Genomic DNA, 23,856 nt, shown 5'->3' on the forward strand with positions numbered 1-23,856 from the left:
CCCAAACAGATTTGAACAAAACGCAGTTCCAGCTGACAACAGCTTTGCAGGACTGCTGAGAGAAGCAGATCACCTTTTTTTTCACCAGCAGGACTATAATTACACTGCATTTAAAAACATGGACATCCAGCTGAAGAGATCAAATTTAATTTAATCATCTTTAGTTACACACTCGCAACCAGCAGTCTTCCCTTGAGCACCGGATAAGGTCTTGACAGATCAGCAAAAAACAATGTCATAACATATGTAGAGGATACCATGTTACTTCAGAAATTATGGCTCTCTCACAGAAGCTAAAGGCAAAAATGCATTTAATGTACACTTTGTAATATTTCTACAGGATATTCAGTGGCCTATTTGGCTTTTAAATATAAGTAAGGCATAAAATTAAAAATCCAAGTAGTTTTTTTTTTTTCTCTCTTTTTTTTTTTTACCATTAGCATAAATCTGAGTGTGCAGAGTCCAACACTGTAAATGGTAAGTCGTGCTCCTTTACAGTGCTTTGAAGGAATTTGTAATGGTTGGCATGCACCTTTGGTCTCTCATTATATCTGCAGAAAGAGCTTTGCTCCCCATGGAACTTCCATGCACTTCCTTAAAAACTGCACTAGTGCATGGGCTGAGTGTGCGTTCGTGTGCGCTTGTGTGTGCATGTGTGGAGGGAGACAATCCTACATGTCCACCCCGCACAGCTCCCAGGAAGACTTCAAGGCCGATCTCTATTAGCTTATTTTTTCATGTTTTTATCCTTCCATGATCGGGGACCATTCTGTCAACCAAAACAGACAAGGAGATGCATTCGCTCTCCTGGGCCTTCTCTCAGGCACACACTTAATAAAACATTGTGACTGGCTGGAGCTCTGCAGACTCCTGCAGTGAGCCCTACCTCTGCCTCAAAGTTTACCCCCGCACCTGCATCCGCCCTGGCACTTAGGCCAGCTCTAAGTGAAGGTTTGCATGCAAACATGTCTTCCAGCGAAGTTACCTCAGGCAAAAGTGGCTTCACTGCTGACAGAATTAAACATCAAGCCATGTCCCTGGCAAGCCACACTGTAGCTGATTCAACTGAACTGCATGTTTTTTTAATGAGGCACGATAACCCTCTTCTAGCTGGGCTCACATGGCCAGGCGAGCCTGTCACTTCTGCTGAAGGGGGAAAGGGCAGTAGCTGTAACCTGAATGGATTGTTGGTACAATTCTAGATTTCTGTTGGAGAAGCATGGCAATGAAAACACACTTTGGCTGTAGACATGGCATGGCATAGAAAGTAAGCAAGACTGAGAGAGCGCAAGAGAGAGTGAGAGAGAGATGTCTACCTCAGTAGAGCTAGGTAATCTTTTATTAACCCTCAGTGCACTCAAAATAGAACTGAGGGAAGCATTAAAAAGGAACTCCTATACTGTTTCTCTAGACTACCTAATGCTGCACTTTGAGTAAAGATGGAAGTGAACTGGGAAATATCAAATATAACATATTAAGGGCATATTATTCAAATGTTTTGTTTTGTTTTGTTTTTTGACACCTATGATAATTTCTGTCCACATTCCTACAACTTAAGCACTGGATTTTCTGGTTGTAGACTTTTATCTTTGCAAATAATAAAACATGACCAAACCATTTAAGGACCTTAAAGGTTGTTCTTAAGGTTGCTGGTTTTTGAATTTGGAGCCTTGAGCGTTGGGAGGAATTTTCAGGAAGTCTCAGTATTTGTTTAATATTTAAGAAAGTCACTGTTAGAATCCTCTATAACTCATTTTGTTAAAAATTGGGTAGACATAACACCAGCTACAGCGACAATTACAATGCTATCACTGCCACTGACGGCAACAACAACGATGATAATAGTCGTAATAATAATATAATTATATTAATATAGTCACCATGGTCATTTATGTCAAACAAAGGCACTAAGTCTAGCTCTTTATAGTGGAATGAGGATTGGAAGATCATACTTAAAATGTTAATTAGGTCCCAGTTGAAATATTTAATACTATCAAAAGAATCAGGGAGCAAGTTGGTTAGGATGATTTTAGATGAAGTCCAGATAAGGTAAGAAAAGGAAATGCTGACTATAGAACGCCCGCATCACATTAGGATTCTGCTGGCTGTGTATGATTATTATCACTATTTACGGTAACCTTTTATATGCTTCTGTTTTGAGTCTTACTCCTGAATGAAATACAACATATCTGACTAATGTGAACCTACTAAAAGGGAAAAACTGGGTATATTTATTGTAGTAATTTTTGTTGTAATAATTAAAACTAAAATATGTTTCAAAATATGCCTTCTGGAGTACAGCATTTTATTTTATTTGTATAATAAATAAATGAATAATAAATAAGTTTATTATTGTTGTTGTTTGTAATTGCTATATAATTTAAACAACACATCAAAACAAATCTGGGAATCAGGCAGTTATTTTTTAATAATGCTGAACTTTATGAGAACACTGTGCCTACATTTAGAGGAGTTACGTTTCTGGGTTGATCACACAATGCTCAGACAGACACATCATTATAATGGAGAAGTAAATATAGTATTCTGTATATAAAAAGGAAAGCAATATTTTACAATTTTATTAATAATGTTGTTTATGCAATAAAAACAAAATAAAATGTTTTAAATTATACACTCTACATATAATTTATACTAGTACATGTGCAATGTGTGGTTAATAAGTAATACAATTGTTATGTATATGTTTATAAACTGTAGAGAGGATCACTCAACATGTAACATTTATGCAACAATGAACATGTGCTTGCATAGGACCAGTCTCTCTCTTCATTCCTACTGAAATGGAAACATTCAGTTAACAAAAGAAAAAAATTGCAATGATTAATTTATCTTTCTCTGGATATTATATCCACATTTGGGATTATTAATGCTTTTCGGAATTCCATGTCTATTCTAATTTTACTCATGTCAAAAGCATTACCACATTCAAAGTTGGACAGTAGAGGATACAGTTGGTATTCCCCCTCTACATCTCCATGTTGAAAATATCTACCATGATTTCATGGTTTTATTAAAACAAGTAAAAGAGACTGGCTGTGAAGAACATTATTAATGTTCCTTTTAAATAAAACATCATAAAAAATGTCACTAAAATGGAAATAAGCATAGTTATTTGAGTACCTCACTATGGTGAAGCACATCAAAATAAAACTAGATTTTAACAAGCTATATATCAAAAATTCTGTTTCAGATCTAAACAAAGATCTAAAATGATTATTTTTACTCTTTTACTTAGGGTGTTTTGGCCAAGCAGCATGTAAAATGTTTAGGTATTTATTGGTTTTGAATACCAGCACAGTTATATGCTGATTGAAATGTTGTTGGTGGAAGTTTAATTTGGTTGTGACTTGTAGTCCTCAAAGAACATTTAACAGGCAGGGCTTGTGTTTGTGTGTGTGTGTATGTGTGTGTGTGTGTGTGTGTGTGTGTGTGTCTGTGTGTGCTTATTATAATCTAACATCTCATGTTCAGTGAAAATCATAACACTGAATATGGATTAGTATCCTGTGTGCTGTGTGCTGTATGTTTGTGATAAATGTCAGGTGCTATGTTCCTCTGTGTCAGTGTTTGTCAGATGTTATTCTGTCACCTGTCGCAGCTACTAGGGCCAACATACGATAAGCTTTGCTTTGGAGATGGGTTATAGCTGAAGAGAAGTTTAGCAATATTCACACCAGATTGTTTTATGCATTGAAGTCTGCATAAGAATAAAAAATGCAAGGCATATTTTCTATTTGCTATTGGTCACTTATTTGGACTTAAGTGAAGTAGTATGATCACTATTTCACTTTGTTCATTATTTTTCATAATACTTTCATAATACATTAAAAAAATGTATAAAAAAAACTAAGTATATATTTATTGCCTGGTGTTTCAGCTACTGAATGTGGAAGGTAGTTCACTGGTTAATTCTTTCAATTGAACAAGTCCTCCAGGCAGTGGCCACTCAAAGCAAAAGTGGAAAAGCACTTGTGTTTCCAAACACAACCCACAACAATTACACATAAAAACACACTGCAGTGCTCGATACTTCTCTTTCTTTGGTGAAATAATCACCTGGCTCCTTTTTACCTACCTTATACCCATCTTGTGTTCCACTCAACACCTCTCCATTGTAATTGTGCCACTGTTGAGCCACTTGGTATAGCAGAGCTACTATTCCAAAGAGGGACTCAGTGTTTGGATATGGCTCAGATGCTAGAGTTAGCGACCAATTTCCCCTCCATCCAGGCACCGTGGATAATAGGTGGAGTGGGGGTCTATTTGCTTGATCGTCACATCCAGTTTGCTCGCTGTCAACCAATCACCCTACCCCCACCACCCCTCTCCTTCAACAGCAGCCACAATTGCCTCCCTCTGGCTAGCACTGTCAGTCAAGTGCCCTAGGCAGATGGTGCAGAGGGTGAAAAGAGAGAGAGGAAGCAAGTAGGCAGTGCTCTATTCAGCTATTCAGGCTAGCATGGCATAAACCGTAACTACACTGACCCTGACACCACACACACTGCTTCCCAGTAGGCAGGGGGCACAGACACACACAGTGCCACTGGACTCTGTTCACACACACAGTGATGTTGGAAATGAACAATCCAACTGACTTCTACCAAAATTTAAATGCTGCATTTAGGCAATTAGTTTTGATATGAAAGAAGACACAAAAGGGAAACTATCCAATAGGCCTACTTTATCTCAGCCCTTCACCAATGTAATCCATTACATATTATATCCAAAAGACCTTAGATCAGTTTCCAGTTAGCAATTCTACTTTTAAGTCTGTGAAAGACAGAACTAGCTTTAAGGGCTACAATGAAGTCTATCTCCTGTACACTGGTTAGTCAAAGGGAATATAACCCAAAGCAAAGGAAAATGTCACCTAAACATTGCTACAATTTTCAGCCATTAATATAGTGAAAAAATGCTTTTTGAATTTCAACATTTAGTACTTTGTGAGAAAGAGATCACATATTTCCAGGATTGAAATAAAATTAGATCTACTTTTATATACAATTGGCTGGCCTAACACAGGAATGTATCTTAACAATGCATTCAACATTGCATTCAACATTTTACACATCATATTAGTAACAATGTAAATATGAACATCTAATTATAGGTGATACTTTCCTTTAAGTAGCAGATTACTAAAGGGTAGTCTGCTTATATACAAAGTGGAGCGGAGTTCATTGTTGTAACTTGTCTTCAGACTTTGGTTGTAGAAAAATCAATGAGACTGCCCTTGCTCATAATAATCATCATAAATCCTTTGGTGCAAGTGGGTTGCAGGAGGCCTTAGTGAGGTCAGATATGGCTGCATAACTATACATATACAAGTGCTTAAATCGGTCCTTAGGGTTCTTCTTTAGCACACCGTTTTGGATACAATCACAAAGGAAGCCAACATGCTTATTATACAGAGAAAGTCCATCCCTAGCTTATCAATGTTCCATTGTTTATTTGTTATTTGTTTGTTGTACTATATATTAGCAGTGCTATGGGAGCAATTAGAAATGCTCTCTGTACTGGTTCTGAGGTCCCACTGCATAATTTTTTTTTAAGCAGGAAAATGAGCACACTAAAACACTAAAATTGCAGTGATACTACCCCCCCCCCCCCCCCCCCCCCCCGGCCACCATACACATTAAAACATAGATACATAGTTGGTCATTTATTCTTTGGTGGGTCACCTACCTCAAAGTGGCCTTCATCAGCGTAAAGAGGAATATTAATGGCTTAATGAAGGTATTGGTTGTAATTTAATGCAGTCACTGGATTATTGTTACTTTGACTCTGACATATACAGGACATACAGCGACTCAAGCTTTGAGACAGAGTATAGATAGTTTTTAAAAATCATTGTCCAACATTCTGAAAAAAAAAAAGTGAGTCTTGTGATAATCCGAGATGTTGATGATGTCACCCAGCCACTTTATGCATTCAAGTTTGTGAGGATGATTCAGATGGAATGCAATGTCTCAGAGAGCCCTCAGGACTCTGGTCACCCTCAGACCCTCCCTTTTAATTATGTTGCTATAAATAAACCTGCCAGAGCTAAATGCTAATCGCTTGCATGTGTACTGTATATGGACTGTTCATGTGGTGTTCATCTTTACAAATCTAACCTATGTCTTTTTGTCTACTTATTATGCTGCTGCAGATATGATGCTAACATTGGTCCAGTCATGTTCATTGGTGACAAAGCATCTCAAAAATGATCCAGTTTCACCAGTGGATGCACCAATGCTGCCATCTCAGAAACAACCGACTCACTCTCTGGAGTAACTGAGACTCCACCCAAGACCTACTGGAGTAATTGAGGTTCCTAGTCTACAATGAAGAGGCTAATAAAAATTACATAACAGGGTATGGACTGGTACTAGATAGGCCAACTAACGGAGAATAGGTACCTTCTTGAATTATGGTCCTCTCAAGCTTTCTTCCTAGTCCCCTCCTAGGTAGTTAACTCTTGCCACTGTTGCTCCTGGCTTGCTCATTAGGGATCTGGACCCATACATTTGTAAAACAGCTTTGTGACAACGTGTGATGTAAAAAGCAATGTATACATAAATATGACTTGATTTGACTACTGCTACTAGTTTCTAGCAATAGTATGGTTACTTCACCAGCAGTATTGATCTTTTCTGATCCCATCATATTTCTCCCAGTAATATGATGGCTTCTTGTGAGTTCAGACACACTGTCACTTGTCAGTTTGCTAGGAGTGGCAGATTTTGTCACCGGCTGTCACCTGGATGAAGTGTGCTGTGTCTCACATCAAAGTACTTTCTTCTGACACCCACTGTCACTGGCTTTTATCTACATGCCAGGAAGAAAAGAATGACTCCCTTTTCAATACCTGAATACCTGATTTTGTCTCCAGTGCAATAGGAAGGCATCAATATAATTTGGAGTTGAGTACTGGCAATAAAACTTTATGTATGTATGAATGTAGAGCAGTCCAAGGTAGTTTAACAATGAAGACCTGAAGAGTTATCCTGCAAGATTATGAATATAGCCTCTGACAATGATAACGACCACTCCCCTCCCCTCCATGTCTGTTTCGTGGGCTTCTGTCGCTCCTTCTAAAATAAATAATACAATGCTATCTCCATCCATTCCATTTATAACTGTAGGGCATTTTCAATCGGCTCCAGTCATTTGCATTAAATTTGCATTCTGTGCGGTTAACGTTATTAAGATGTTACTCGCAATGATAAAAATCTACTTTGAGATCAATTTATTCTCTTCTCGTTATCTTTTTGACAATCTCATGGATTTCCATCTCAGATCTCCAGGCCGCAAAGAAAGGCTATGTGCATTGTAGCAGAATTCACTGTTAACCAACCTTATCATGGTTGGCTATCTCTAACTGTTTAGCATGTAGGAGAGCAGTGCTGGGATCTCACAGCGTCATCGTACCGAGAGAGAAGGTTAAGTGTAGCACAGCCTACTTAACAAACGTGGGAACATTTGTTGGAATGTAGAGCGTGGCATTTAATGTCATGCGTCTGATGCCTCAGTTTGCTTGAAAGAGGAGATTATAAGAGGGGATTATAAAACATACATTTTTTTTTAGCTAGCATTGATTAATAAAGCACCGCGATTAACTTTGTGTGGGTAAACATGCTTTGTAACCTGTACTTACAGTTCTCTGCCGGATCAATAATTCATTGGTGTAGATGATTCTTTTATGAGACTAGCTGCACATTATTCATGCTCTGCTGTGAAAAGTAGGACACATATAGGCTAGAGCCAGCGCGACTAGCTAGTATATGGAAATCGCCGGAAACTCAGACATTAATAGACAAGTGGCGGGGAAGGAAAATCTGACAGAGAATCTGAATTAGTAGACATCTGAATTAGGAACTTTCTGGTTGACATAAAGGGACTGAGCTAGCTGGTCTTTAGGTTTCATGGTGGCCTAAATTTTCAGTGCAGGCAGAGTGGAGAAGAGAAATCTTTCTACTGGGAAATGAAGACATCTCCAGTGCTAAATAAGTGTTCAGCCAGCAGTTTTACACGCTGTGTCTTTAGCTCAAGGGCAGAGCGTGTACTGGAAGGTAACAGCTCACAATGTGCTACAAGAAACGATTCTTGGGAGAGTTCAGCAGCACGTATGTGTGTGTGGTGTGTGGTGTGTGTATGTGTATGTAGGGTGTGTGTGTGTGTGTGTGTGTGTGTGTGTGTGTGTGTGTGTGTGCGTGTGGTGTGTATATGTGTGTAAGGTGTGTGTGTGTTCGCATGTCTGTGAGTGAGTGAGAGAGAGGGAGGAAATTATGTCTTCAGGCTTTAACAAGTGTCAGAAACCATCTGGTTGTGCAGTTCAGGGTAAGCCCATGGAGCTGTGTGTCACGGAAAGGTTGTTAATTAAAAAATGTGGAAGAGAGAAGAAGACCATGGCAGGGACAAACATTTTAATGTCCTCTCTGGGTCTCCAGACTGGGAGGCTATGACACAAGCTGCTTTACAAAAAATAAATAAATCAGTCATTTGACATCCCAGAGTTTATTTCATGACGGTTACAGGGGGCATGTAAATGTTGTGGCACACCCTGTGGTCTGAATTATAATAACCAATTGCTATAACTATAACTATACTGCATAATGGTTTGAAAAAAGGAAACTTGTCAGAATGTGTATCTTGTGATAGGGGGAAAGGGGGTAAAATAATTGCCTGCCCAGTTTTGACAGTGACATACTACAGTGGCTCACGTTATGTATGATCAACAGCTAGCTATCTGACAGGGCACTGAAGCCTTGGGCAGGAATTAATGGAGAAGGTGATTGCTTGTGCTACACGGTTAGTCCAGGATACAATAGGAAGTCCATCACTTCATCACTGTCCTCCTCTCTAGAGAAAGCTTGCTTTATCCTACTCTACACATGAATGGCCATGGATGTAGCTAGTGTTAGGATCATCACCTGTTCTAGACCTATTCCCGAACTGGACCCAACACTCCCTTTTCTGTTTGATCACATTTGAAAACAGAGATTTCCCGAAAATCCTCTAATCAGAGAGCCTTGGTGGGATTTTCTGTTGCCATTCAAGCCTTTTTCTGGTGTGTGTGTGGCATACATAACCAATCAGATATGAGTCAATGAGCCCCTGAAGATATTCTATTGATTATTAAAGCTATTATGGGAATCAAGACCTATGTTCAACTTTATTTTTGACTTCTTTAATATAAAGGTATATTCTGTGGATATAAATATGTGGACTCCTGTCCAACACTCATATAGGAGCTTGTCAGACATTCTATTCAAAATCTATAGGCTTTATTATGATGTTAGCCTCTCGTTTTTGGCTAGAACATTCTCTACTCTTCTGGGAAGGCTTTTAGTTTTTTTGTGTGTGTATGTGGGATTTTATGCTCTTTCTGTCATAAGAGTATTTATGAGGTCACATTTGGTCTCACAATTAATGTTCCAATGCATCCCAAAGGTGTGTTCAGTAGGGTTGAGGTCAAGGCTCTGTGCAAGCCACTGGAGTTCCTACACCAAACTGGTGAAACCATGTAATCCCAGTTCACGAAGCTCCCAATGCACAGTTCTTGTGCTGATGTTTATTCCAGAAGCAGCTTGGAACTCTTGTCGTGAATGATACAACAAAGAACAGGCAATTGTTACGCACTACATGCTTTAGCACGCTGTGTCCCTCCTGTGTGTTTTTCTGTGATGTACTGCTTCATGACTGAGTTGCTGTTGCTTCTAGACACTTCCATTTCAAAATATAGCACTTACAATTAACCAAGGCAGATTTAGCCGGGCAGAAATGTAATGAACAGATTTATAGCAAAGGTAGCATCCTATACCAGTGCAACATTTTAAAATTCTACTCTTAGTGTTTATCAGTAGAGATTAGAGATTGATTTTATGCCCCTAAACGTTTGGCCATATAATATATTATGAGTCATCCATAATCATGGTATACAAGTTATAATATAAACATCAATTATGTATGTGATGTGTAAGGAATAATGCACACAATTATTCAACATACAGTCAGAAAAGGTGAGAACCTCTCTTTTTAAACAGTGGTTAAAATTATTGGCTCAACAGAAGTGCACAGGGGGCTCAATGATCAGAATGACAGTGTGACCTTCGATGTCTACAGCAGAGGAACAGTGAAGTATCTCTATCTTTCTCCCTCCCTTTTTCTCTTACCCCTCCCTCAGAAACACAGTTTCACACACACACACACACACACACACACACACACACGGCTTACATAGCAGCAGACCTGCTGGGGCTCCCAGGGGCTCTGAGCCCATAAGAAGTGGCACCAGCAGTGAGCTTAGCTAGAGGCAAGTTTCACATGTGGAAAACACAAAAGATAAATTTGTTTGTATGTTGGGAATAAACAGGAGTCTGCAAGTTTATTCTCCACTCTAGTTCATGGTTTGATCTATTCGTAGCATGTCTGGACATCTTTCAAGGTCCATCTGGTCTTCTGTATGTAAAACATTTCATTATAAACACTTAGAAATCAAACTTCACACTTCTGCTCATCTATGAATGTTGCTGGCATTTTAGTAACCACAAGTTAGTCAACAGTAACTATTAAGTTGATCTTAAGCCTTCCATGCTTTTTGGAATTGCCCTCCCAGACTCAACCATAAGATGCAGAGCAAATCCTATTCTATCCTGCAGGATTTGGAGAAAGACTGAATTCTGCTATTGCTTGACTAAAGTGAGTGGGAAATACCAATGTATTGCTCCATTGATGGGATGTTTAACTTCCTGTCATCATCTGCCATTAATGCAATTAAAAGTGACTTGTTGGCAAGACATTTTAATGCTGTAGTGCAATAGTTGAGTATAGCACAATATCCTATGGAAGCACTTGCCATACCCACAGAACATTGTGAAGGACCTGGGAAAGAACACTGATTATTATGATCAAGTTACTGTTAGTGTTGTTAGTCACAAGCTGATAGCCATCATCTTCATATTGGCCAGCACTTAGACAGTCTGATGGTATAAGAGTGTGGTGATAATTTGCCTTGTATGATCATAAACTAATTATGGGCCTCAAATGGATAAACATACATGACAAAGAGAGTGAAGAGCTTTCATCATTATTTTGTCCCTGGTTACTTGATACTATGAGAATATGAGTATGCGAAGGTGGTTTATATGAAGATTCAGTGGTTCTCTATATTTTATCTCCCATAGAGAGGATGGGTTCAAGGTTACCTCCCAAACTTTAGAGGACAAGAAACTTTAGAGGACAAGAAGCCCTTGAAAAAGAATATTCAACATTGCTTTTTAAAACTGACATGTGATGAGGTAATGGATGCTTGAAGGCAGAAAGGTAAACTCCCCTTCACCAAATAATCACAGATCACACTCTAGCTTGAAGCTAAAGAATTATGCAAAGTTAAGGACATGCCTGAGAACATATAACAGCAATAATAAACAATAAGTTCAACCTAATAACATGAAATGGTAGGGGGTGGTACCAGCATGGTCAAATGAACAGCTGATTAGAGAACATTGATGACTGCAGAGCTTTTTGGAAAGGTATATCTTTGTAAGGCTCTGAACATAATGGGGGAATCTGCCTAAACCAGCATTTGAATATGGGAGTTTGCAAAAGAGGTCTGAGGTTATTTAATACAGACCGATCTTATAGTAAAAGATTCTGATCTTGGATCAGTGTAAATACAAAAGCCTAAATTAGCAGAAAAATCCATCATGCAAAATGACCAAAAATAACAACAATTTATTTTGTAATGACCATGGATGGGTTAGATATCATGAGCTTTCTTGCAGGTTCACATTGTCCTTTTTACATTAGTTTTCGACTTGGTTGGCAACAAAATGCCCATCAAAATTTACCAAACAGTCAAGTAAAATTAAACTTTGTTAGAACTATTTTATAATCCTGCATCTATGGAACACTCATTTTAGCCTCAAATGTTGATGTGCAAGTGGTTTTTTTGTGACTGGATTTCAAGTATCCTAACCCCTCTGCACTACTTTAATCAGTTCTGAGTGTATCTGGGTGGTCACGTGGCTGCTGGTGTCTTTGATCCTGTTCATGTTCTGCGGGGTCAGCTGCCATCACCCTCATCCAGCTCTGCACTAGTCCAAATGGCAAATCTTGTCCAGCGTGCAGCAACTGGGGCTTTTGCATTTAATAAAGCTGTCAGGGAGGACACGGCCAACTAACTCTGTACATGCATGTAACCACCAGCTCCATTTTCCTTCACTCTCTGTCTGTCTATCTGTCTGTCTCTGTCTGTGTGTCTGTCTCTGTCTCTCTCTCTCTCTCTCTCTCTCTCTCTCTCTCTCTCTCTCTCTCACTCTAGGTTGAGAGGGATTATGGAAATGAGGATGGGCATTGTTAGAAACTGGGAGACATTGTCTGCATTTCCCTTCCGCTTCATATGTGCTCACAGCAATGAGCTGCCTCATTGGGAGAAATATATAACAAAGCTGTTTTAGGCAAAGTCTTAAACAGATATGGCAGGCTTGTCAGATAGAAGAGTATGACTTTTTCTTGTCACACTTTTTCTTTTGTCCCTTTGAAGTTTTAATTGCCCTTCCCCCCTGCCTAGCTCTGCTACTTTGTCTACTGGTGTTGTAAAAATGGCCAATTAGGCTGAGACAATATTAATATACAGTGCATTCTGTTTATCAAGCTTCAGGTTATAAAGAGCAAAGTATATTTTGTGTAGAAATCATAAGCTGAATGGCATATATGTGTATGGGTTCCACCATTTTTTTTTTTTTATGTTTCTAAAATGATGCTATTTCTCATGTCTTGTGTGGGGCCCTCTTTAACTATGCAATCCATGTTCTGACACAGATGCCAGGCTTTATGGTTGAAGGTTATGCTTGCCTTTTGCAGATCACCCAGGTGCTGAGTTTGACTGCAGCCATCAAGAGAATACACTCTGAGCAACCATAAATTAACACCTGCTGAAATCCGTGGCTCAATGCTACTACTCACCTAGAATGAAATGACGCTTACTGTATATTGCATCAGATTCTGGTATGTGGTGCCATTCTGAAATTTTCACATTGAAAGAATTTTCACCGTGTTAATTGGGTGCATTTAAATATAACTGAAGTCTATTTAGGAAATCCATTCATAAGTAGTATTAACTTACTTGTTCTCAGATTGATGGGGTAATTAAAACATCTCTGTAATTACAACCTCGTATTGTCTTATTGCAACCATTTTGCCACAGCAGGAGCCTCAAAGCACTCTAAGCTAAGATGCACATGTTCATCAAATGAGCCATTGTTACACATGCCGATTTGCCAAATACAATCTGCATTTGTATTTTGTATTCAATCTTTAAACAAGGCTACAGTCTCTCAGCAAGGAGTAAATGCACAGAAAAAAAAAGTTAAGGTACTAGACTTGTAATCAGAAGGTTCAAGCCCCTACTACCACCAAGTTGCTGCTGTTTGGCCTGAGCAAGGCCCTTAACCCTCAATTGCTCAAGTTGTGTTCAGTCAGAATTGTAAGTCACATTGGATAAAAGCATCAGCTAAATGCTCTAAATGTATTAAAGGAAAAAGATGCAGAAATTCCCTGACATGCATCCTAATAACCAACCCTAAGCATTTCTAATGTACATCCATTTTTACAAACACTCATGTGGCAATACATTTATAGCAAGACAAAATTGCCATTTGCATCCAAATCTTAGAAAGTCATTAAAAGATTACAGCATGAGCATACCCTGTTATTTCTATATCAATGCTGGGACTGGCCAGTCAGACCAGTGCTTGTGTCAGTACACTTTCATGACAGCTGGTTGCTGGCTGCATCCATGCCCGGTGCTCAAAGACATGAGGGGCCATATCAGGGTAGTGAATGCCCTAGGGCTGAAGAACAGAACACAGCATGGTCTGCATGGGAAACCAGCATGACCACCACAGCAATCAAGAAGTAACCAGGGGATTACAAAATAAGAGTGAAGAGAAGAGCCAGCATTCTCTCATTACTTGTCCTCCACTTACCCATGCCTGTCTATCTTCAAGCTGTCTCTTCCCGTCGGCCACACACATATATGAAGTGAGTGAATGCTAAGGTGAACAGCTCGAGGTAGATTCACACTGGGGAAGCAGAGTGATTTCTCCTTGCAGGCCAAACATAGCAATTAGCACCACCTCCCAACATGTAACAAAGGACTGACCAGAGCATCAGTATAGCAGTAACACAGGGACAGCGGTACATGAACCCCAGCCACAAAGAATCATACATATAACACATTGCCCATGTCACACCCTGCCCACATCTAAGAAGATTTGACCTCCTTTAGCACAATGTGGCAGCAACAGTCAGGTGCCAGCACTCTTATCTGCCAATTGAATGGGGAATACCTGTACGTTAATGTCTAGAGACATCCATAACTAATGACTTTTTCAAGTGGCACTTGATGGATTGACTTAATTGAGAGAGGGAAATGGGAAGTATGCACACTGTGCAAATGTGAAACAATGTAATGACTCATTACCATTGCAAATAAACAGTGCAGTTTTACTACTCTAGTAAATATGCACATTAGTGCCAGCAGTTTCTAGTTACTAGTTGAATGTATCTACATGCATATGCCTATATATTAGCAGTATATTTTAGAAGCTGCATGGTAAATCCTACAGAATGATTCAATCAGCAGAAGGGATTTTTTGGCAAATTGGGCAGTGTAGAACTTATATGATATAATAAAAACAACTGCATACTAGTTAATCATGGCTAAAAATTTGAATGAGTTCTGGACACTGGTATCTGGTTTAATAGTCTGCAGATGGAGCTGCTTTCTCACAAAGCTGGGAATAGCAGACACCTGAACTGAGAGGACATAGCAGTCCTGGCCTCTTACTGGCAGCATATTCAATGCAGGTCACATAATCACCATATGTGAGCATTTCACTGTGTTACCTCAGCTTCCACTAGCTGGGAGAAGGACCTTAAAATATAGGCTACACTGCAACAAATGTTTTAGTAGTCTAACTCACCTAGCTCTAAACAAATATGATTTGTTGAGTAATAAGTGCAACACATTTTTATTACACTGTTCTACTTCAATAGCAATTTAATCATATTTACTATTAACACTTGCATCCTTTTACTCTAAAATCTGCAAATGAAGTTAAAAAATTTCACCAAACCAAGATACCATCTCTGATGATGGACTTACTAAGACTGTTCTTGTATTCCTGGCTGAATAGAAGAACAACAATGATGACATCAGTCAGTGCTATTAAGTACTGCAACACTCAGGCTCTTTGTGAAGAAGAAAAATCCAGCAATGGCCACTGACCAATCGCTACAATTTGTTTGATGTTTATGCAAAAAATAATAAAATAAATAAATTGAAATTTTTTTTTTTACAAGGAATTACTGAAACAGCTCCACATTCCTGCAAGGGAGATAACCTTTTAATTAATGTCCTGTGGCTTCTTGTTGGGACAGCTCTAATATTCCAGTGCTAAAAATGAATCTGATGAATCTGCTAACTCTACTAATTCTTTTAGATGGGCTTTAAGAGCATTTATTTTACCTGAAACTTTTAAAACAAACAAATTATGCAAAAAGAGTCAAATAGATAGTAGGATGTTCGCGAACACATAAAAAAATAGGTAAATTATGTAGCACTATATATATATATATATATATATATATATATATATATATATATATATATATATATATATATATACAGTGTACTGTAGTAAGAGATGCTTTGTTTGTGTACTTCACTGCTATCTATCTATCTATCTATCTATCTATCTATCTATCTAGATAGATAGATAGATAGATAGATAGATAGATAGATAGATAGATAGATAGATAGATAGATAGATAGATAGATAGATAGATATAGCTCAGGGAAACAGCAGTAGCAACCTGGTGGTGGTGCTATACATAGCATATATATAATTTTTTACATTTTTTTCACACAGATTAATCTGTTTGTTTCAGAGTTTTTTGTTTCTCTTCTGACCAGGGCTTCTCTGTTTGAATGTGTTTAGTCATGTATCAGTAGTGATAGCACAGCTGTAGGTGCCACCCTCAGCCCAAGGTGACATGTAACCTGCTGGTTTGGGATCTGCTGGGATTCGGTCTTGGGCCATGGACTGTGACAAATGCTGTCCATCTGTTTAATATGCTTCAGTCTATGACTGTTGAGATATGACTAATATTCTCTGAATCTCTATAGACCTGGCCTGGAATGACCTGTGAAGGAACATGTACCTTACAGTTTCTCTGAATAGGTTACATAAAAGCAAGTTTAGGTCATAGTGTGTCTTGTCTAGTACTGATAAAAGTAAAGGACTGTTATAGCTTGTTTCATATGCAATATGTAAGCATGGCTGTAGTTATTTTCAGTTTGAGCACATCATTTTCCTTTAATTGGTTCAACGAATTTCAGAGTTAAATGCCAAGATTTCCCAAACTTCATAGCATTCACAGATGCTAGAATAATTTTTAATTTTTTAAAGCCCACTCTTCCCTCTATCATCTCTGTTGATGTCTGCGGACAAAGCCACTGCTCTGATCTTTAGCTTGTCACTTTCGATCTTACAAATTCAAATAGAAAGAGTCGATTTTCGCTGGCTGACGCGTTCCTCTTCTAGCGTCTGGTGAACGAGCGCAAGCTTTGAAAAGCGTGGGAGGTGTGGAGAGGACAAGGCACGGGAATATGTACCGTTATCACTCAGATGAAAGATTCGGAGCGGTATTGGTCAGCTGCAGAGTCCGACCACATTTGCAAACCACCTAAAAAGGGGAAATGTTTCTGACTCAGTTATATTACTATTGTGAATAAAGCACTATAAACTTAAAACATTATAATGTTAATCGATAAATGATAAATGATTCCAAGTGACAGAATGAACGGTTAATTTTTAGTAACATATCGTCTTATAGGCTATCTTACTTTAATTTAGAAGGTTGGGGATAAAAGCCGTAAGGTAATTTCTGCACAAATGTTTGATTAACTTGGTTAAGATTGTAAACACCTGGCGGATGCTTAGGTACTAACAGCTTCGATCCCATTGTTTCACGTTATGTTTTGAACTGTTAGAACCATTTTGTAGTATTAAAAAGTGTGTAATCGTGTATTTTAATTCAAAACAGCAACTTAAATTGAATTACCTTTTGAGCATGTCAGACATGCTGACAATGACTTATGCGTGCGTATTGAAGTGCGCTCCCCGTTTTACTCCGCCCCCGCCTGCTGTGGGCTGGCGGCGTCCGACAGCTCGGTAGCTTCAAACAAGGTTCCACTAGTTTTCCAAGACACAGCATTCAAATGCGTATTTATTTTCTTCTAATTATTGTCAATGACGCTATTGTCTCCGATACCTTCCGTGGGAAGGATTTAGTACTGAGCCTAAATTTCAGCACATTCATTTCGCCCCGAATTTGAATTATATTTTCAGTGATGAGTATGTATGCACGGTGGAGTTATTTCAAACGGCTTTCCTTAAAAGTATGGATTTTCTTCTTAAGCCTCGCAGTGTTGGAAACGCTATGCATTCCTAGTAACGAAGGTAAGAAATGCATTTAGGCTTCGCTGTATTTTAGGATATGATATAAAGTCAGGTATAAAGTCGTTTGAAGCTTAACGGCTTGCGAGAGCAGGCATATTAGCCTACAGTAGTTGTCAAAAACGCGATGTCTGTTATTTAGGTTTTGTGGGCATGAATGTATTACTCAAAGCGGATGCTTTATATTTTAAATTGGTGTTGGTGACAGTGTTATGGGAACATCACCTCCCACCCCGTATTTCAGTAAGTGTGGAAATAATGCTTGATATAGCGATTCTCCTGTCATATCTTCTTTGTAAACTGTTCACTGTTCGCCAGAGATCATTTGACGCGCGTGCTAAACTAGACGGTCCAGATTCACCAGTTACCTCCCCACTATAGGTTTTCTACGATGAAAGAAAACACCACAACACCAACTAACCTAAGATTATGCACAACACTGTCAAGGGGGAAAAGTTCTTATGTCACCACGTGTTCTGAACCTCTAAGTCCGTATGGAAAGGTGCCTTCAAATTAACTGCGAGCGAACGTTGTTCTCTCGTAATCGACTAGACAGAGGCGCAGAGAAAGAATTGTTCTTTTTGGTCTCCCGTTCATTCTATATGAACAACTAACGGCATTATCCTATAATATGTTGCGCGCTGTCTCGCGTTCTCGTTCATAGTGATTTACTTTAAACGTTTAGAATGTGTTCCCACGGTCATTTATGCACAAGCTTAATTAACTAAAGACTAAAACAATTCGTTTTCATGAAAAATAAAAAAAATGTATATGAAACTGTCTGAAGCAGTAAAACTCCTTTCTCATGTTGCTGTTTTGATATCAGTTATTATAACTAATTTAAAATCACTTTTTAAAATTTGCTTTTTGGATTTGAAATAATGCATAAGAAATAAGGTACCCTAATTTTTGATATGCCAATATTTCACTAATATTTGTGCAGTATATAGTACAAAATATAGTCAGCAACATTTTCCTTCAAAAATAGCTGACTTTATGTATGAAGAATAGACAGAATCAAGTACAAGTGAGGAATGAGACAAAGGCGAAGAGGATAAGACATTCTCTCTCAAAGACGCATTTCTGTCAGCATGTGACACACACTGGCATCTCTGTAACACTTTCTGCATTACACACCTATATAACTGACTTGTGTGCTCCCAGTCCTTCAGCTTTGCATAAGAGCGCTTGTGGTGAAGTACAGTGTTTACAAATGCCTTTAATTTCACAGAAGCCTATACAAAAAGAGTGCACTTTTCTGAGCTGTGTTACACAATCTCTTGCCTTGGAACATGTCAAGAAGTTCTCAGTTATAATTGATGTATGCCAATTTGTCATGTAGTCAGAGTGCTTTCATGTCCTCTTATAGAATATGTAAATATTCAAATGAGCGGTTGGAGCTGGCATATGGATGGTGCGTGACAGGTATGTGGAGGGCATGATTGATTGTGCGCTGACGATGGCACAATGAAACACGGAGCGAGGCAGGGCACAGGATGGCTGGGTGCCTCCATCAGCACACACAATAGCATGGCAGATGAGGGAGGATAACGGCCTCTCGAAAGTCACAATGGCTTTATCCCAGGCGGAATTTTAACAAACTCCCTGATTTGGAGAGCAGTGACCTTCTGCTCCACTCTGCCATGCTGATGTGAATGGGAGCAACGAAGCACTCCATGCAGCCTTGATAGGGAGATGATCGCAATTGTGCATTTGCATTTGGACCTTTTAACCTGATACATTCCTTTGCAGTGTGCACAGTTTTTTTCCTGGCTGTTTGAATTCTTTTTTCTTTTCAATTATTATGTCTACTTTGTCTCTAGACCACAGAACATTGTTTGTTTGTTTTTCTTTCTTTCTTTCTTTCTTTGCCAGCAAATTGTTTTGTCATGTGTGGAGGCATGATTGCCTCCATTCCTCTTTGTCCCCTGCAGATTACCCTGTCACACACTAGTATCTGATTATCATTCATTTAAAGGTAAAACAATGTCAAGAGCTGCATATCGGACTGTCGTTTTTTTTCTTTGTATTTGCCGTAGGATGGACACAACCTCCCTTGCATGATCTAGATGAGTACTCTACACTTGTGCTTTTTGTCCTAATTAGAGCTATGTGATTCTCCTCAGGACATGTTTCATTTTAAATAGAACAAGTACACCAATAACTGTCATTCTAGTGGGATATGTTCAAAACTCACTTAGTGAACTTTAAGCATAGAGAATGTCTTAATGCTTTTAAGTGGTGCTATAATACCCAGTGAACCATTACTCAATGAAGCACAACATACTTTTTTTTTTTTTTTTTTTTTTTTTTTTTTTTAATGAATGTGCTATTTAAAAAAAAAAACTGCCATTATAGGGACCTCCTCATATATTTTATGTCATGCTTATGGTTGCTGTGTTTTATGATTGTAATTTTGCTCATGTATTCCAAGTGTTTGAAGTATTGGAGTTATTTTTTCTGCCTTCACCCTATTGACCATATGCTAAGTGTATCCTTCCCTTCACCATCACTGTGCTTGTCCAATATCTGCTGGGTGTTTTCACTGAGATGCTGCTTCTAATGCTGCATGCCGATGCCAGTAAATGGTTCCACACCTGCTAAATGGTGCAGCTGCATAACCTCTGATTAAAGCTTAATTTAATGACAATCGGAGGTCGTCCAGAGATCATCTAATTAGCAGTAGCTCTAGTCATTCTCCAGCTGGAAGAAACCATGGTGGCTAAAATAGAATTTTCTTCTAAATTCACAGGTGAACTGCAAGTGACAGTCTTATGTGGCTTATCTTTTAGAGTGTATTGTACATGTGTATGTATCACGTTGGGTTTAAAAACATAATTCATAATAAATGAACAACAAAAAAGTTGTTGACCCAAGCAAATAATTAAACTTCAGTTCCTGTACCATGAAGACTGCATGTTATTCTTTTTATCTTTTTTTATTTTAATATATAGCCCAGATGTTTAACAATTTTCTCAGAACATTTTCCCCAACAACATGCATGTTTCATTTGGATGATGTATCTGGCACAAACTTAAGAAATGATGATCTGTAGTAGGTGCACTAGGTGTCATGTAGAACCAAATGTTTGCTGTGTTCTGAAGCCTTGCAGCCTCATAAACAATTTTTCCCTATGTGCTGCTCTCTTGCAGTGAACTTGCTGGACTCGCGCTCTGTAATGGGTGACCTAGGATGGATAGCCTACCCGAAGAACGGGGTGAGTTGCACACTCTCTCACCAGCTCTCGCTGAGCACTGCATTAAGACTGGGCTGAGGATAACATCTCAAGGTCTCCCAATTCCCTTGAGTGAGGCAAAGACAGATTCAAAGTGAAAAATAATAGAACAAGCACACGTCAGAGAGAGAGAGAGAGCGAGAGCGAGAGAGAGCTTTATTGTTCTTAAAGGGACACTACCTCTAAACTCTGTTCTAATTTCATGTCTGAATGTAATCAGTGTTGAATGATGAGGTACTATTAAATTGTTATAACTGCCCTTCAGACAGGTCCACACACAGCAGATGGTTGAACCCCAGCTATACAAACACTGAAATTGTTAATTTAACACTGTTTTTCCTGTGTAGAATATGTAGGGTTTTTTTTTTTTTTCCAGTAACACAGTAGCAACTGTATTGAGCTGAAAACTATATAAAACTATATGAGTTGATATGATACATAGTTTGGTGATGTAGAACAAACATGCTGTTAGGATGCTGAGTGTCTGGCTTTTGTCTGACACGGTGCTAGCAAAACTAAAGCTATATAAAGCTACAGAACAAAAAGAGATGCCATTTTCAGCTCTGTCTTGTAGTTGGTGAGTCACAGACAAACTTTAAATCACAGCAAAACAAAGGACGTCATCATCATCACACCATCTGATCATGATGCCATCAAGTATATCCCAGTATGTTGGTACAGTTCATTAACAAAGCATTGAATATGATTATGTATGGGGCCATCTGTCAAAGGACAGTGTGTGTGGACGTGTGAGCGCTTGTGTGTATGTGTTTCTTCTATCTGCACACAGGCTGCAAAGAAAAAAAGGAAGCTGCTTTGTTAGACTGTCCATGTTTGTGTATTGTAGCGGAAAGGTGCCTGCCCTGTGTTTAGACTCACGTCTATGTTTAGGATCAAGTCTGTTGTGTGAGTGTTTGTCGACACCCCCCATCATGCCTCTGCTTGCGGCCTGCTCTCTCCGTAGTCATACCTGGGGCCCCAGGGTCTACCCATGCCCTTTGTTGAGCACTTGTGTAGGCTACCGCTACCGTTGCCGACACCTCCCTGTCACAGCTCAATTCAGATTTCCTTTGGTAATGGATTGCCTGGGTGGAGGCAAGTGGAGGGAGAGGCAGTGCATTGTGTGCACCTGCACCTGACCACCCTTGCCATGTCCCCAATGCACACCACACACCCCAGCCCCTTCTGCAAACAATGAACCTTTAAAGCCCCTGGCACACCTGCTGTGGAGATGAACATCACCCCTTCACATGGGAATATAAACATTCTTGCATGATATAAGGCTCACGACACATATGGGGAGGCATATATCTATGGCAAGCAAGGTTCAGGCAGTTTCTCACGTCACTCTCAGCTACAGCTGAGGCGAATCCATGTGGTCTTGGTTCTTTATTGCCTGTTGACAACACACGGCAGCAGCATGGAGGGCTTTAGCCAAAAACAAGATTGTGCTGTAAGTGGTGATTTAATGGATGAGGTGATGAAAGTGCATGAAATTCTGTTTTTGAATGGGTGCGTGGTAAGCAGAAGCGGTCAGATTTGCTGCACAGTTGAACTAAAACAAGCACACGCTTTTTTTTTTTTTCAAATACGCTGTACTTTGTTTATGTCCATTTCATGACATTTTAACATTTAATGTCTAATGTTAAGCAACTGACCAACTGAAATCAATAAAAACAATAGTAAGAACGTATTATTATTGTTATTATTATTATTATTATTATTATTATTATAATAATAATAATAATAATAATAATAATAAGAGCAACAATAATAATATTAATAATAAACTAATATTAATACATTAATATTATTTATTTTTATTATTATTGTTGTTGTTATTATTAATAATAATAATAAACCTCAAAACTGAATATTTAAAGAAGTAAAAGTGAGGTTTTGAATATCTGTGTGCTTAATTATAGGGCAACTATTAGTGTGAAGAATTATTATGCGACTAAATGAAAAATGGAAATTTGTTTATTTTCATCTTAAAGTGAGAATTATAAACAAACTCAAACTCAGAATTTACAAATAAACAATTTATACATTTAAGAAAAACAGTGACCAATATAGCCAACCTTCTTTTCAATAACAGTCATAAGCCTGCCATTCATGGAGTCTGTCAGTTTCTTAATCTGTTAACGATCAACTTTTTGTGCAGCAGTAACCACAGCCTCCCAGACACTGTTCAGCAGATTTAGGTCAGGTGAGCAAGGGGGCCATGTCATTATTTTCTCATCTATAAGGCCTTTACTGGCTAGCCACGCAGTGGAGTACTTCAATGCATGCGATGGAGCATTGTCCTGCATAAAAATCATGGTCTTCTTGAAAGATGCAGTCTTTTTCCTGTACCACTGCCTGAAGAAAGTGTCTTTCTGGCAGTAGGTTTGGGAGTTATTGAGCCCATCATCAACCCAAAAAGGTCCAACTAGCTCATCTTCAATAATACCAGCCCATAGCAGTACCCCACCTCCACCTTGCAGGCGTCTGAGTCAAAGTGGAGCTCTGTGGCCGTTACTGATTGAGCTTATGAGCCCATCCCTCTGGTCCATCAAGAAGCACTCTCGTCTGATCAGTCCATAAAACCTTTGAAAAGTCTTCAGATAGTTCTTGGCCCAGTCTTGACGTTTAACCTTATGTGTCTTGTTCAGTGGTGGTCAGGTTTCAGCCTTCCTAACCTTGACCATGTCTTAGAGTAATGAACACCTTGTACTTCTGGGTACTCCAGGTAGGTAGCAGTTCTGGAATATGACAGCACTGGAGGATAATGGGTTCCTGGTCACTTTTTATGCTTGATTCTTCTCAAATCTTTGGCAGTTAATTTGCATCATTTTTTTTCCAACACGTTTCTTGTGACCCTGTTGACTATTTGCAACAAAATGTTTGATGGTTCTGTGATTTCACAATATCCTAGCAATTTTAAGAGTGCCACATCTCTCTGAAAGACTTGGAGTTGGGAAAATATGAATAAAAATGATGATATGGTCATAATTCTGTGCAGAGTGTACAGAATGTGCCAAGAGCCCTGAAGCCACTAAGAGAATTCCACAGGTTAGGGGCAGTGTGTGAAAAGGCTGCTTGGCAGAT

General features: G+C 38.8%; 1 protein-coding gene across 1 annotated transcript in view; it reads left to right on the forward strand.

The window, feature by feature from the left end:
• Positions 1 to 17,267: 17,267 nt before the first annotated feature.
• Positions 17,268 to 23,856, forward strand: part of epha5 (EPH receptor A5) — a 49,516-nt gene continuing 42,927 nt past the window's right edge. Inside the window, exons 1-2 of the mRNA XM_027010368.3 lie at positions 17,268 to 17,534; positions 20,684 to 20,748. Of these exons, the coding sequence (XP_026866169.2) occupies positions 17,426 to 17,534; positions 20,684 to 20,748 (174 nt within the window). The 5' untranslated portion in view covers positions 17,268 to 17,425. The remainder of the gene's footprint in view (positions 17,535 to 20,683; positions 20,749 to 23,856) is intronic.

Source organism: Electrophorus electricus, chromosome 19, assembly GCF_041902795.1.
Source record: "Electrophorus electricus isolate QZ-2024a chromosome 19, ASM4190279v1, whole genome shotgun sequence".
Taxonomy (NCBI): Eukaryota; Metazoa; Chordata; class Actinopteri; order Gymnotiformes; family Gymnotidae; genus Electrophorus; species Electrophorus electricus.